Source organism: Cydia splendana, chromosome 21 (assembly GCF_910591565.1).
Source record: "Cydia splendana chromosome 21, ilCydSple1.2, whole genome shotgun sequence".
In the NCBI taxonomy this organism is placed as follows: Eukaryota; Metazoa; Arthropoda; class Insecta; order Lepidoptera; family Tortricidae; genus Cydia; species Cydia splendana.
Window position 1 is genome coordinate 7,065,532 of NC_085980.1, and position 17,265 is coordinate 7,082,796.

At 37.5% G+C, this 17,265-nt stretch overlaps 1 protein-coding gene across 1 annotated transcript; it reads right to left on the reverse strand.

Moving 5' to 3' along the window:
* Positions 1–1,151: 1,151 nt before the first annotated feature.
* LOC134801151 (E3 ubiquitin-protein ligase MARCHF5) lies at positions 1,152–14,938 on the reverse strand. Its single transcript, XM_063773692.1, has 4 exons — positions 14,537–14,938; positions 7,150–7,395; positions 3,316–3,506; positions 1,152–2,792 (listed from the first exon to the last, which is right to left on the reverse strand). The coding sequence occupies exons 1-4, from the start codon at positions 14,708–14,710 to the stop codon at positions 2,420–2,422; spliced, it is 984 nt and encodes a 327-aa protein (XP_063629762.1). The 5' UTR covers positions 14,711–14,938; the 3' UTR covers positions 1,152–2,419.
* Between the last annotated feature and the right edge of the window lie 2,327 nt (positions 14,939–17,265).

Genomic DNA, 17,265 nt, shown 5'->3' on the forward strand with positions numbered 1-17,265 from the left:
TCTGTAAACATACCTTGGACCAAGCTAACTCCGCATTGCATTTGCAATGACAAAGTGAGGCAATGTCATAATTAATGTCAAGGTGCAAACTTAGCTTAGACGGCCTCATAATCTTTTGATGACCGGTCTGGCCTAGTGGATAGTGACCCTGCCTTTGAAGCCGATGGTCCCAGGTTCAAATCCTGGTAAGGGCATTTATTTGTGTGATGAACACAGACATTTGTTCCTGAGTCGTGGTTGTTTTCTATGTATTTAAGTATTTATATATATCGTTGTCTGAGTAGGTACCTACAACACAAGCCTTCTTGAGCTTATCGTGGGGCTTAGTCAATTTTTGTAAAAAATGTCTACGTATTAAAAAAAATCTTATTTTTTGCACTAGCGACCCGCTCTGGCTTCACAAGGTTTACACAAAAAAAAATATACACCTACACCTTCCTCAAGAAACACTCTATTGATAGGTGCCAACCGCATGAAGAATTCGTCCAGTAGTCCAATCCGTTCAGTAGTTTTTGAGTTTATCGCGAACATACATACACACAAACAGACAAACGCGGCGGGGGACTTTGTTTTATAAGGTGTAGTGAAGTTTAGAGCTATAGCAACACAGTCTGATGTCACTGATTCCAGGCGTGGCTCACTTCGCGATTTCGTCGCTTTGCAACAGGTAGCTACAAATACATCCGTTCCACACCAATTTTGGTGGCTAGCCATAAGACGTGCGTGGCGCTGTCGCCACCTAGCGGCCATATCTGTCCTGACCGTAACAGACGCGTTTTGTTAGAGAGTGAGTCTTCTATACCTAGTACTATTATTTATTCTGTGCTGATTCTTAACTGATCACGAATCATATAGTTGTGATAATAAACTATGTACATTTGTACATTACCTGTCCCTACTTCGTTTCATCCCAAGGCACTAAATCGTTTATCGTATAACCAGGACTTTATTATATCACCATACTAATTTATCTAAAGGGGCCCACTGATTAACAGTCCGCCGGACGGTATCGGCCTGTCGTTCGGAACTGTCAAAATTTTGTTCTAACTGACAGGCCGATACCGTCCGGCGGACTGTTAATCAGTGGGCCCCTTTAAGGCGCATCATCACCGCACTTAACTTTTGTGGAGCAACTGTGGCAACAAAAGTTAACTGTGTTGTGGATGCACCTTTACCGGAACATTTAACCTGTATCAATTTATTTAAATTATATCTATATTGTTTGGTTTACTGTGTTAAATCTAGAGACTCGTAGCCGTAAATAAGAAAGTTCATACATTTTATACACGGAATTAAGACCATATATTTTATCTGTATTTAATTCCTTAAATTTGATGCGTAGTGATCGTTTTTCTCGTGAAGTTAATCTGAACTTTATTATAAAGCATTAAGAATTATTTTACATCGTATGTTATGTGCTGCCACAAATAAATGCCGGCGTACGATAAAATACGGCAACATTCACAGCTTTTCACGATTTTTTTACTACGACGAACGAGGATACGCATATTTAATATACCTTATCGCATTGTAATAAGGTTAACTATGGTTTGAAATTATGAAAAATACAAAGAATACGAAATCATATATGTACCTATCGAAAGTTTGGCATATCAACGTAATCTTGAGTCAAAAGGCACAAAATCAACATCCACATATTAAAAGCAACTGGCAATTTTCTACCATTCCATTTATTATGTAGACTTTAATATGTGCGTAGGTACTAACCTAAACAATTTATAAAATGCCACGTTATTCAGACACTTACTCTCAAATTTATATGCACCGACAATTAATCATTTATGATCATCACTTTTCTAAACTAAACTATTATTCTCAATAACCTCTTATTATTTTGGGTTAAATCCATTTTGAGAAAATTACAATAAAAAAATCCATAGCCGTCTAAATGATAATAACAAACACGTTAGTTATTATGAGTTCATTGTCACAAACTTAAAGTCAGTCCATTGGTTAGTTAAGTTACTAACCCTTCGTGTTAAAGACATTTCAATTCGATACAAGAATTTAAGTTTAAGAAACAAAGAAAAAAATATTATGTGTTCAAGACACTTCTGATAATCTAGTCTTAGAATTATCAATTGGAAACCTAGCGCATAACTAGTTTATCATAGATCACCATCTCTGTCTAAATAGTTTAGTATGAAAAGGACCTGTCACTCATACACTACATTTGCTACATTCTATAAGGACGTTTAATAGTCTACTTCAACAGAACATAACTTTTCAATTACGATTATACTAAGATTACGTCCGCTATACGAATAGTCTACGCACTTACAAATACGGTCACCCGTAACGAGATCTAAAACCATATAAAACAGATATCGATTTCAAAACTGATACAATATTCTTGTACCTTAGATACGTCATCAACTCATCACGTACAAAGTAATGTTTATACAACCTGCTCCGATTCGTCTCTTGAACTGGCGACCGTGTCTCCACTAGGCGCCGCTGTAAGTGTTCTGTACAGCTTTAAATTCGTTTCGGTATAATCTAGAATTTTCCTGCTCGAATGCCTGATGTATAGCATTTGTTTGTGGTAGATTTTGAGCGCTCCTTTGATAGTTATGTAGGTGAGGCCTCCTAGTATAGTTCTGTGGAGGTTGTTTTGTATGGAGCGGAAGAAGATTTTGCCTATGATTGTGGAGATGGTGGGCAGGAGTAGCGCAGAGCAGAATATTCTTGTGGGCGAGAGATGGGAGCCGGAGTTTGCGTTGGCGGGATTTGACGGCCCGGAGACGATGGCGCCTCGATCGCCTTCCACGCTGAAAATACAAATTTCTTATGTTAATCAAATTAATAATTAGAAGATTTATTGAAAACTACACGGAAGAAGTGATTAGCATTATGCAAGAGACGGATATTGCAGTTTCGCACAACTTGCGACTTTGTGAAGTTTTGTTATCCCCAAAGGTTGAGGCTTTACAATGTAGTGCCGTGACCAGGATATTGCAAAGATATTTTTTTTAGATAGTTAACGCAAAGTCGGCAAGACGAGGTGAACACTACAATACAAATACTCTTTACAATACATATGGTCCCGCACTAGTGCCGGAATAAGTACTTTCCGGGTCTATGTCAAAAATTTAAATTCAATATGTATTGTAAAACGTTGTACGATACACGTGCGAATAGGCAATTCGCAACTAGTTTCGATTTATAGATAAATGGATACTTATGTTTGGGCATCTACTAAACGTAAAGTAAAGACAGATCCTTGTCTTAGCGTTTGTAAAGGTGTTTTGTTTGTATTTCATTCCTCAACCTCATATTAGTGCTACTACTTACTTTCCAAACGGTAGTATGTAAGACAGAGCCGGTATCTTCGCGCAGTACTTCCTCAAGAACAACAGGACGGAGTCCTCCCAGTTGTACATCTTGGCGCTGATGAGCGTCACGGGTATTGTCGGCAGCAGCACCAGCAGAACTAGGGGGTCGGCGGACTCCATCATCTCCAGACCCTCGCGGTGGCCGACCACCTGAAAATTAAGAAGCAAAAGCTTAAAATCAACGTTTTTGACAATAACTTTATCCTGTAGCGGCTAGCCGACCTACACATGATTTGTCAAAATAAGGATTCCAAATAGAATGGAAAGGGAGACCTATTTATAGACCTCTGGAGGGCTAGAAGTTCATATCCTAGAGGCCAGGCGTCAAGTCAAGTACCAATTGTGAGTTAACAGTGTGCACGATGGCACGGACTAAATATTTATATCTCCTACTAAAATTTAACGGAACGGCTCGGACCACCATACAAACTTTCTCTTTTTTTAATTTGAACCTTGTTGAATAGTTAATTAGGGTGACTTTCGTTTATTTTAGAAAACAATGTAACAAAAGAAGTGCTACTTTATGTATTTTTTAAATTAAGGGTTCGATTTAGATTGAAATGGAGTGTACATTGTAATGCACATTTGGCCTTACGAGGTTATAGGATCTATACATGGTATGCAGTTAGATTGTCATAGAAAACATACAGCACAGCAGTTATAGATGTTTTCAATCATGTTATAGTATTTCAAGTAAAAATACCGTACAGAATCTGTACTACAGGTATCGATATCGACTGCGTAGAAAATCGTGTTATGGTACGACACAGTAAATACTTCAATTAACAATTTCACAATCGTGATTTTGTGTTTAGTGTCATTTACCGTTATGTACCTACAAACAGCAACACTCTTAACTGTTCATAGGTGGACCTTATTACAAAAGGCATAACGTCCACTGCTGGACAGTTAAGAGTGTGGTCGAAAAGACGTTCGACCGTCCTTATGAGCCAATTTCTAACTATGAAATCATTTTTAGCGTAAAAAAATGTAGCATTCAGCACATTCGTCCTACAATTTTCATCAGATATGTTGCAGCGGCCAAGGTGCTTACAAATATCTAAAGTTCTAAACACGCCATTATTGTCGAGGCATTCAAGTGCATGTTCATAATCAGATAGCACACCTTGGCCAATCCGATATTTGACAGACTTTATAACCTAAGGTCCTGATGAGCTCCAGATTAACTAATTTGAAATCTAGATAACCTTCGTCTTCTTCAAGTGTCATTATGTCTATATGTCTCTCTATGTTCAGTCATGCGAATTAGTATATCTATCCTGAAATCTAACCTGAATTTATGGAATTTAAACTGGTTCATATTCATATTAATCATACAGCACAAATTCCTCCCTGTAATTTTTGTCAGTTGTGTCTTAGAAAGCAAGGTAAGGTTAGGAAAGCATACAGCTTATTTTTGTACCTAATATTTAATTTTGATATGTGTCTAAACTCTTTGAATTACTAATACGTATTTTACAACGACAACAAACAACATACGCATTACAGGTACACATACTTTTATAGGTCGTCTGCGAGGTTAAATTAGGTGAGCCGTAGGTTAGGCCGTCAACAATCTGAGTAGCCATTACCTTTTTGGTATTTTTTTGTTGTCGTATAGTTTAGCAACGTAAAATAAAACATATCATTGTGGAAGATTAGTCACATTGACAGGTAATCTAACAGGTGTCTCTGTTTTCTGAGCCGAAATCAGCCTGAGTCATCGATAATCTGTACGCACATAATGAGGTTTTTGACCTATGCATTGATATTGATAAACATAACTAATAACAGTTTCACACATTAACATTGTCTGCAGGTGTCTCAGTTTTCTGGGCTAAATGATAATCGGTCTGGGTCATAGAAAATTTAGACCAATGACAATCCTACTGCAATCGCTTATTGCACCATATATAATGACGACTTTGCTCTATGCATTGATAAACTTAATTACCGTTCCAAATATTGGGAAGTTATCAGCAGGTGTCTCAATTTTCTGGGTCAAAGGATAATCGGTCTGAGTCAGGGACAATTTAGCCCGATAACGGTCACCGCTACTGTGTTTGAAGAGCAATTATCGCCTAGTTACGTATATACACTCAGTAGTATATTAAGATGTTTGAATACATAGTGGGTCAGTAGGATCACTGGAACTGACAATTTCTTATATGAATATGATATTCATAAAAGAAATTGTCAGTTCTGAATATCTGTAAGAAAGCCTCCTGCCGTCTGATAGTGGATCGCCTCCAAATTTATACTCCGTAGTCTTCCGTACAATACTTTTTTCACGTAGCACTTATTGTAAGTACACTAATAAGGTGCCGTAAATTTGGGAAGGGAATACCTATCCTTTCCAAATTTCTGCCAGGTCTTCGGTTGCTTATTAAGCTGACAGCGAAAAACAGAAAATTCTCATGCTCGACTGCAAGAATGGTGGTCGAACTCTACATAAACTTCCTGTTCTGCTTGAGTAAGCAAAGAAGAAACATTCACATTTTTGTTTGTCAAAAATTACGGTCAAGTCACAAGTGACACCAATATATGTAGGTAAGTAATTGTGTAGACTGTCCAGTTGTGTTAATAGTTCAAGTCTTTGTCCGCATTGAAACCACTGACCCCGTATTTGACGAATACAAAAGTGTCGAGTTCAAATATTTATTTTGTATACACTCATGTTAGTTTTTTTTATAATGTCATTTTTGTTTGGCGTATAAGTATATCTTTGTTGGAGTTAGCTCTTACAAAAAAAACCGGACAAGTGCGAGTCGGAGTCGCCCACCGAGGGTTCCGTACTTTTTAGTATTTGTTGTTATAGCGGCAACAGAAATGCGTGCAGAGCTAGCCGAAAACCTTTTAACAATCGGCTACGTCATAGACTCAGTGTCTACACGTGCCCTTTTTTATTTGATTTATCATTTTGTACCTCTTCAATGACAAATTATCATAGACAATTAGCGAAGCCTTAATTTTTGCGTTTGTCTTAAAATTAGCGACTTTTTGCGTTCCGTTCCAAACTTGGTTCACGCATCGCTTGCGTGCTATGTTTAAATTCTGATTCCATAGAAAAGAAAACAACTTTTTTAAATGTTGCCCCAGTTTTTTTTTCACATCTTAGTGCTTTCCCGGTTGAAACTTTAAGGAGCTTGGGCTCCCTCAGCTTAACCTGTCCTCTGCAGGATTTTAAGAGCTAGTTTTTTTTACGATTTCGAAACCCGGCCTAGCTGGAATTAGTGAGGTATATATATTTTTTTATCGGGAAGCTGGTGGTAAATTAGAACTCATTATTAGCACGAACCGGGCATTGAACTGAACCAGCTGACTACACAAAAGACTACACATATATGTACCTAATGTTAGCTCCAGAATCTACCCTGCATAACAGTGACGGCTCAGCGATTCAATATATCGATCCAAGCAACACGCCTCCCGGTATGAAGGGCTATCTTGTGTGTGATCTCCTCCATGGCGTCATTAACGTCCAATAGTGCCACAAACACCCTCATTGAAAATACTACGATGTACTCTGCCTCCATAGTGGACAGAGATCTAAAAAGGTAAAAGCTCAAGTATCTTACCTGCATAACTGTGACGGCTCCATAAGTGATAGCTATCCAATATATCGATCCTAATAGCACTCCTCCCGCTATGAAAGGACAGATTTTGTGTGTAATCTCCTCCATAGCGTCAAATAGTTCTACAAGCACTCTCATTGAAAATACTACGATGTACTCTGCCTCCACAGACTCCACAGTGGACAGTGATCTAAAAGGTAAACGCTCAAGAATCTTACCTGCATTACAGTGACGGCTCCATAAGTGATAGCGATCCAATATATCGATCCAAGCAACACTCCTCCCGCTATGAAAGGACAGATCTTGTGTGTGATCTCCTCCATAGCGTCTAATAGTGCCACAAACGCCCCCATTGAAGGGAAAACTACGATGTACTCTGCTTTGCACTGAGGACAGAGGACTTTTCTGGTAATGTTGCCGCGCTGTTTCTCGTCAACCCACCGCTGGAGGCAGCTCTGATGGACCTGGGAATTTAAAAAAAAACAACTATTTATGGTCTGAATATTAAGGGTCGATGATAGTAAGGCAAGAAGAACATTTCTTGTCCGACAGTGCTTGGTAAACAAAAGTCAAAAACAATGATATTTTTGCAGCACTGGTTGCGTTCTATTACCTACTTCTTTGTCTATAGTAGCTCTTGTATATGAGTCTAGTAAAATATAGGCGATTTTTTGACCCAATAACCGCCCGCGAAAGAGCCAAATTGTCGCGAAGATACCGTGAAAACCTAGACTCTCTGTTCAAAAAGTTAGTAGGTAAACCTCTGGTATTAAGCACATATATAACGATTTTTTATTTAACATATATTATTAATTCACCTAGGGAACAAATCAAATTATTTTACGATTTTTGGCCATCGGTGGACTTGGTCACTTTTTCTTTAGTGTATAATATCTATTTCAGTTTATAATATATTATCAATTATTTATTTATTTGATTTTTAATTTTCATTTATTTTATTAATAACAAAACAAGAACATTTGCAGCACAGCCAAGCAACGATACAACTGTGAACGTATAATTTTGATTTTAACGGTCGGCTAACATTTGTTTACAAGCTAAATCATACGTAGTTACGAGCTACGAATAAAAACAAATCTCTTATCTCACAAACTTTGACACGTGTTAATGAAACTTTGTACATCGATAGCGACAGGTTAAGTCAGGTTACGATAAGAGGGTTAATCTTCTTATCACACTCACGGCGGATCCGCTCGCTGCTCCGGTATGTGAGCGAGACGGCTCTATGATCTCTCTCTCTCTCTCTCTTCCTAGATATCTATCCAACATGGTGGTGGGGTCAGTTTTCCTGCTTAACCTTCTCCACTTCGCCCTGTCCACGACATCGTGCTCGGATAACTTGCACTCACTCATGTCCTTTAGCACTACATCCTTCCATTTTGTCTTGTTTTAGGTACAATGTCTCTCTCTCTCTCTTCCTAGCTATCTATTCCACATGGTGGTGGGGTCAGCTTTCCTGCTTAACCTTCTCCACTTCGCCCTGTCCACGACATCGTGCTCGGATAACTTGCACTCACACTCACTCATGTCCTTTAGCACTACATCCTTCCATCTTGTCTTGTCTTAGGTACAATGTCTCTCTCTCTCTCTTTCTAGCTATCTATTCCACATGGTGGTGGGGTCAGCTTTCCTGCTTAACCTTCTCCACTTCGCCCTGTCCACGACATCCTGCTCGGATAACTTGCACTCACACTCACTCATGTCCTTTAGCACTACATCCTTCCATCTTGTCTTGTCTTAGGCACAATGTCTCTCTCTCTCTTCCTAGCTATCTATTCCACATGGTGGTGGGGTCAGTTTTCCTGCTTAACCTTCTCCACTTCGCCCTGTCCACGACATCGTGCTCGGATAACTTGCACTCACTCATGTCCTTTAGCACTACATCCTTCCATTTTGTCTTGTCTTAGGTACAATGTCTCTCTCTCTCTTCCTAGCTATCTATTCCACATGGTGGTGGGGTCAGCTTTCCTGCTTAACCTTCTCCACTTCGCCCTGTCCACGACATCCTGCTCGGATAACTTGCACTCACACTCACTCATGTCCTTTAGCACTACATCCTTCCATCTTGTCTTGTCTTAGGCACAATGTCTCTCTCTCTCTTCCTAGCTATCTATTCCACATGGTGGTGGGGTCAGTTTTCCTGCTTAACCTTCTCCACTTCGCCCTGTCCACGACATCGTCCTCGGATAATTTGCACTCACTCATGTCCTTTAGCACTACATCCTTCCATCTTGTTCTGGGTCTGCCCCTAGATCTTCGACCTGGAATGTTGTAGTGCCAAATTTCCTACGTAGTAGAAGGCCTTCTTTTGCTCTCAGCTCTATGATCTCTATGCATGTATCACGTATATAGTGATGTCCCGCTCGTACACCGGAGCGGCGCGCGGATGCGCATCCAAAACATTATTGAGATAGTAGTAAAATAGATCAGTATTTAGATAAACTGGTTTATAGTACAAGGACTAGTGAAAGCGAAATTTTTTCAGTGTTTTGCATATTTTTTACATACAGAACTTTTTCCTATGATTTCTGCTGGTTAGTAAAGTAGCTGGCATACGTGTCACGTTCACGTCCAGCAGGTAAATCCTCTGGACAATACTTCGATAGTTTAAAGAAAATAAGGTGAGATAGTTTATGTTACTCGGGGCAAGACGAACTCTATGATGAAGTGTTCTTCTTGTCCCGGTGTTCGTTTTACCCTATTTCACCTTACCAGGCGTGGCTCACGCCGCGATTTCGTCGCGTCGCTACAAGTACATGCGGCCCACACCAATTTTGGTGTCTAGCAAATAGCAATAGTATTTGCCGCGCACCGCTGCGGAACGGACGCCTGCTCGCGCTTGCGCCACCTTGCGGTCGTATCTGTCGTAATAGACGCGTTTTGTTTTAGAGAGTGAATCTTCTGTACCTAGTACTATTATTTATTGTGACCTTACTAAAGACCGATTCACACTCCAAAACTTATTATGGTACGAAGTACATACCTTCCGTAAAATTGCCGGATGTATCGGTATCAAACACAAACAAAACAACAGATGTTGCGTAGAAAACATAAAATGGAACACAAATTGAATATATCTCCGATAAAACACTTGATTATATCTTAATCAACACTGATAAACTCTAATGAAACGGAACAATAATACACTAATTGATAATATTCTGAATTAATCTAGATAAGTGTGTCTACAGGTACCTACTAATCTAGAATATAAATAAACTAAAATAACCTGCTACAATAGCCTCCTAAGGCCCAAGGTCCTACATATAGTACTTATTCAGTTTGATATTAAATCATATTCAATTCGAACAGAGTCGCATTTGTTTTGTTTCGTTCAATTTTTAAACAAAACCAAAATCAACTCTATTCCCTGCACTAAAGGTTCAAATTTCAGTGGCAAATTCTGAATTTTTATTTTTATGGCTGGGCCTTAGGAGGATAGGACTCGTACTAGCAGCAATACTCTTAAGAGACACGAACCCGACGCCAAAAAGCTCCCATACAATCGAAGTTTCCTCTCATTTTAAAACGACATCCTTAAATTATACTTACATGAAAATTGACATGAACATTTACGTAACATTAACCTTACTAGTTATATATAATAAGCAAAATATGAATAAGTTATAAGGTTGCAATTGTCCTAACAGATTTTCAAATATGATACTTAACACCTTGTATATTATAATACCTTAGAGGTATTGAATACTGAATACTTTGACAACCTAGTAATTCTAGTAAGTTAGACCTCTCAAAGGACATATTAATGTTTTAGGGTCACTACACTTGTGTGACACGGATGACATACTGACCACCTTATTAGCATGTGTTAAAAAAACTTGGCTTTCTATAATTGTTTAGTATATTTTCACGAAGGATATAGACATCGGTAAATAGTCAATACAATGTACTTTTCACTTCTCATGCTCGTAAAGTTGGTTGAGTCGAGTGTAATAGGCATTATATTGCTTTCTACGTTCTAATCTAGTGCATATAGTAAAATCATCTATTACCGCTATTACGACCCTTATAAGCTTAGCCATAAAGTCCAAAACCTGCCATAGAAACCCTCCCCAGCCGTTCGCGGACACGTGCACTCATTTCTTTAATCTTAAATATATACGGTAAAATAATCGTAAATATTTGATATTACTTTATATTTTGTTCACATGTCTCTGGGTAAATACCTATTTTACCTCGACCAATATCGGCTTTGAATTACCTCGAATAAAATGGTTTACGTATACTCTTGTTATGTAATCTACTATTACCTAACATTAATCATTTTGTACTCTAGCCTAAATCTAAAGGACCCTGTTTTACAGAGACAGATTAAAGATAAAGATAAAAAGATAAAAAATAGTTTATTCAAGTAGGCATACTACAATGCGCTTATGAACGTCAAATAAAGCTATACCGCCTCCAACCGTACGCCTCTACCTCGAGAAGATTTAAATCCCCCCTCAATTGGAGGAGGGTATCCCAATACGGGACCAGCAACAAACTCGGCGGGACACATCTTTTCAAAACATTATTACATCTTATAATTACCATGCATTATGAGTAAATAGGAAAAATACAATTTAAATTACTATAGAATTCATGCAATTATACTCAGTAAGTATATAACTTTATATAATATGATTTAAAAAAACATACTACTTGTTTTTATTACAGTTTCTGGTTTGGACCATGCATGTTTTTCTGTCAAGTAGTCCTCGACTCTGTAATAACCCTTCAACATCAATGACTTTTTTTGGTAATTCTTAAGAGCTGGAAAGGGTAATCTTAAAGCATCCTCAGGTAACTTGTTATAAAAATGAATGCATTGCCCAACGAATGACTTTTGTACTTTACGCAGACTTTTGTACGCTACAGCAGTGGCGAATAACTGACAGGATGATATCGTCCAGCAGACTGGTAATCTATGGGCCCCTTTAAAAACAAACAAGCAATATGCATGTGGATTATTTCCCACGTTTTTGTTGTATCTTTGGGTAACATGTTACTTGGAAATATCACAATTACATCACATAGCTCATGTTGTTAGTTCTAAGCTTATTGATATAAATTCCCACAGTTTTTCCAAGCAGTTTGGATAGTATGGTAACATATTGGGAATATCAAAGATAATGAGGGTTCTGTACCAAGTACCAAAAAGGTACAAAGGAACCCTTATTGTGCAACTCTCTTGGTCTGTCTGTCTGTCACATGACTAAATATCTCGAGAACTACTCATGCTATTGATTCGAAATTGAAAAATGTTATAAAATAAAGCTAACCCAGACACATTGAAAGTGTTTTTTTTATATATTTAAGTTTTTGTCACAATAAAATAAACTACTCTTCACACCTCACAGTTTAAATAGGGAAACAGAGACAAAATTAATTAATTTGGGTAGCGGTCTTATTGGTAAAGAGAGATATCTTCCAGACAACCTATAAGTAAAGAAAATAAAAATATTCAGTAAGCGGTGGTAAATGTTGAAATAAATATTACAACACGTAACATCAATATGAATAATATAAATACTTAAATAAGTATAACCATAAACATACATACTCAAGTGCATTTCAAAGGTTAATTAGATAAAAAATAATTTAATCTGAGTGATTCACAGGTTTTATTAATATTAAAAAAAATAGAAATACCTGTGGACTAGTTAATTCCATTCTACTTGATAATTATTAATAATTACCTATTGAACCAATAGATGTGTCTTTATTTCTTTATTGACTATTTACTTGTGAAATAGATTCCTTGCTTAGGTACATTTATCTTAGGCTTGATAGATATTTTTTTTTATTTTCAACCTTATCATTATCATAATAATAATAACTTCTAAAGATGATAAATAAATAAAGAAAATTATAAATTCTATACTGTATCAAAAATCATATTCATTAGCATACTTGTTTTATATCTCAACATTTTCTGTTTGTGTTAAATGAAATGAAATGAAAATCTTTATTTCAGGCAACAGGCCCATACATAAATACCTTGAAACTAGCATACATATTATATAAAAATATATTTTAAAACTAACCACTATAAAAAATCTATAAAATAGAAAAGATAAGATAGAAAATCTATTAAATATAAATATTCTGTCAATCACAATTTTTTTTGGTCTGGTTATGAGACCTTCAAGCCATGTCAATCACAAGTTTTACCAACTTTACATTACAAAAACATTTTTTAAAAGATGCAATGTCAACTATAAGGTTAACAACTTAAAACAAGAATAACTTTGAAACAAAAAAACGCATTTAACCAATTTGCAAGACCGTAGTAATCCCATGAGAGCTCAACAAAGCTTTGTACGGAGCTCTAAAAATATCGTTTATGCATACAATGTTAATTTATAAAGTTCCTCATGATTCACATCACCTTTAAAGTCCTTTAATGCATTGAACCAAAGCTAAGAGTAGTGACAGATGAATTATCAGATAAGGTTCTAGATTGTGCGCATGTTTCATCGTCCCAGTATTAACTGGTACATCTTAAGCCTTATTACTAGGACTTAAGGGCCACTGATGGTCAGTTTAGGTTGTTGTTAGTTCTGTGGATTTACAGAGGGCAATACACTGATAGTGATACCCAGACATCGTACATTTTATAGCATTTTTGGTGCAGCGGAGTGGTGTTAACGGAATTGGTATAGATAATTCCAACTGAAATGGTAAATTAAGGTTAATAGTAACGTAATTAACGCTAATTAATCATTAGGGTTGAAATTGTTTATACCAGTCACCAGTAACACCACCACCGTAGTTAACACCAGTCCGCTGCACCAAAAATGCTGTAAAATGTAGAATGTCTGGTGATAAATAAATAAAATAAGTAAATAAAATAAGTTTTACAGGACATTTTTACACAAATTGATTAAGTCCCACACTGACAAAACTTAGATGCCATCCCCTAAGGCACACTTTTCATAAAACAACAAACAATTACTGCATAAAACAACCTAACAACCGTGCGTTCAAAGCCATTGTTACTTTGTTGATGAAGGTAACAATCGTGTATTATTGTTTTAATAGGCATTCAGCACGGAACTTCCCACAGGTAGATTTGGCTTCATTGAACTTACATACATGTATTAAGTAAGACATTCAGAATATTGCAGGTCATTTCTGGATGAGATTAGCTCACGATGGGGATAAGTGGCATACTCATAGAGAGGCCTATTCCTCAGCAGTGGTACGATAATAAAATAAAATATTAAAATATAATACAGATCTTTTCAGAACATAGCCCTAATGGACATATTTTCACCAACACTATAACAGTTTTAAACACTATTACTGCCAATGAGAATGGCAGTTGGTCTTTAATTAAAACAATTACAACTAATTAAGCACCATAATCCACCTTTACAGGAAAAATGCAATAACTGTTTCGATAAACTACATACTAAGTACATTTTTAAAGATCGTAGCATTTTTGGCATTTATGGTCATAAAACGGTTCAATAAATTTCGCGATGTCTAAAGGGTTTAAGTAAGCTTACATTTATTTGCGTATAACTCACAAACTTTCTCTCAATAACATGTGTTTGACGTCACAAGGACAAGACTTACCCATTTCGTGGTTCCTTTGCACTTGCAAGGTTGCACCCACGCCGCCAGCCGATCGTCCGCCTCTGTCGCAAAGCACACCCAACAAGTCTTCGCGTTCTCATCATCCCCGTGTACAACCAACGAGTTCGCACTACCACTACGCGCATCGGAACCAGATTTCTCCTCTACAGACATTGTTAATGCGTCTTTACAAATAAACAAGCGAACAATTTAGTTAACTAAAGACCGAGTTTACTGCGCCGCGAGATACACGCAATTGAGACACTGTATTACGAAACAAACTGCAATATTTTCCCATGGGACGATAAAAATATTTTTGTCAAACGTCTGACGGAAGGAAATGTCCTTTGCACGAGTTGGATTGTAGATTTCAACAACGTCAGTGAATGTCAGTAGCCGAACGCAAAGCAAAGTAGAAATCATGAATCTAGTAGTAAACTGGATTGGGCATGAGTGGTGGGGATAACTGACAGAACGGGATAGTCTTACGTATTTTTCAGTAGGAGTAGCAGAGAAAGCGCTATTATTGTTTGTCCTTATCACAGTCTCACATATGTTTTGTTCCCCACCATTTTTTTAGTATTGATAATGGTGGGCAACAAATAAATTCGTCCAATCACAGTGTCGCATTTGCGTATGTTTTGTCCCTCACGGAGGCACGCATATACCACTTCTATACGATCCTAACTTCTATGGTAGAAATAGAATGAAATGAACGATGTAAGTACGAATGATTCTAGTGTCAAAATGACGGCCATGGTATTGCCATGTAAGCTTAATTTACCTATTTTTGCTATTATATACTGGGTCAAGCAGATCTTGTCAGTAGAAAAAGGCGGCAAATTTGAAAAATGTAGGCGCGAAAGGATATCGTCCCATAGAAAATTTGAATTTCGCGCCTTTTTCTACTGACTATAACTATAGATGGTCAAGCAAATCTTGTCAGTAGAAAAAGGCGCGAAATTCAAATTTTCTGAGGCGATATCTCTTCTCGCCTACATTTTTCAAATTTGCCGCCTGAAAAAGATTATAAAGGTGATAAAGATTGTAAAATTATACTGAAACACCCAACTTGTCAGTAAATTTTCTTTGGTAGGTCACCTTTGCACATACATTTTTGTTTAATTTTTCGCCTTTTTCTAGTGGCAAGGTCGCTGTGCCAGAGTCAATGTTCATATGTTTCGTTAGTTATTGTGGGTTCACAATCAAACCACTGTGTATGGTTCATAAACTGTATTTAAATTAATATCTTTACAACTTCTGAGATATAACTAATAAGATAAACGTAAATAATTTGCATTGAACAAAAGTGAATTTTCTAACAGTTAAAACTGACATGTCGACATTAAGTATAATATTCTATGGCAAATAAACGGCCAGTGCGGGTTGGAACCTCTGTGGTTCCTACAATACTCCCCCCCTAGACCGTGGCTACGGTCGATAATATTCTTGCAGGTGAGCAGGAAATCGAACATGCCGTCCACTCCGTGTCCTTTGCGCTAGGTCCTGGTCTGATGACGTTTGATCATCTGCACCATGATTTGAATCAGAGCTATCTGAAGCTGTTTCGTCGCCTGTACGCGCAGGTGATGAGAAAGGTGCGCAATCATCTCTAGCTAAATACGCTGGTTTCAATCGGTCGATTGTAACCTTAATTGTTTTTCCGTTAACTTCAATATCGAAGGTTTTAACTCCGTGGCGCAATACCTTGAACGGTCCTTGGTATGGTGCTTCCAGAGATCGTCGTTCCGGACCTTGACGTAGAAATACATATGCAGAATCCTTCAAGTCTTTCGGAATGTAAAAGGGACGGTTGGAGCTCGTGTGCCATGATGTTGGCTGCGGAGAAAGTTGGCTCATGTGCTTTCGAAGGCGACTGGCAAAATCGGAGATGTCTACTACTGGCTCTGGAGAAGATTAACGTGTATCCATGTAACTCAAATAGCGCTTAGTGCGCATAGATAATAACAACACGAGTTTGATTGTATGTTTCAATGGCGGATCTCAAGCTAAGTAATTAAATAGTGGATTTACATAAAGCAGTGTTTTATTAAGTAGAGAATATCATATTGGCGACGAGGACAAAAACAAAACCATGGCTATGATAGGCAATATAGAAAATTATCGCCAAGGAGGCGATTTTGTTGCCTACATTGAAAGGATGGAGCAATTCTTCATTGTTAACGACATCAAGGATGAACCGAAAAAGGTAGCATTGTTAATCACATTAATCGGGCCAGAATGTTACGGCGTGCTCAAGAATTTGTTGTCTCCTGATATACCTAAAGATAAGACTTACGCAGAGCTAATAAAAACGTTAAAGGAGCACTATGTCGAGAAAAAAAGTATAATTGCCTGGAGGTTTGATTTCTACCGATGCCAACAAAAAGAACAACAATCTATCAACGATTTTGTGGTAGAAATAAAAAGAGTAGCTGCTAAATGCGACTTTAAAACTTTCCTGGACGACGCATTAAGAGACAAATTAGTATGTGGATTAAAAAATGAAAACATTATTAGTAAACTATTAGCAGAGGAGAAGTTGACTTTAGAAAGGGCAATTAAGTTAGCGACTGCTCTAGAAAGCGCCGCAAAAGACACAAAAAATATTCAACCAGAGGCAGAAAAGATACAAATGCTAAACCAAAAGAAGAAAATAATCAACAGGACTCCGGCACCAAATAGGCCAGGATACAGCTCTTCCTACAACAATAATCCAGCCAATCCAG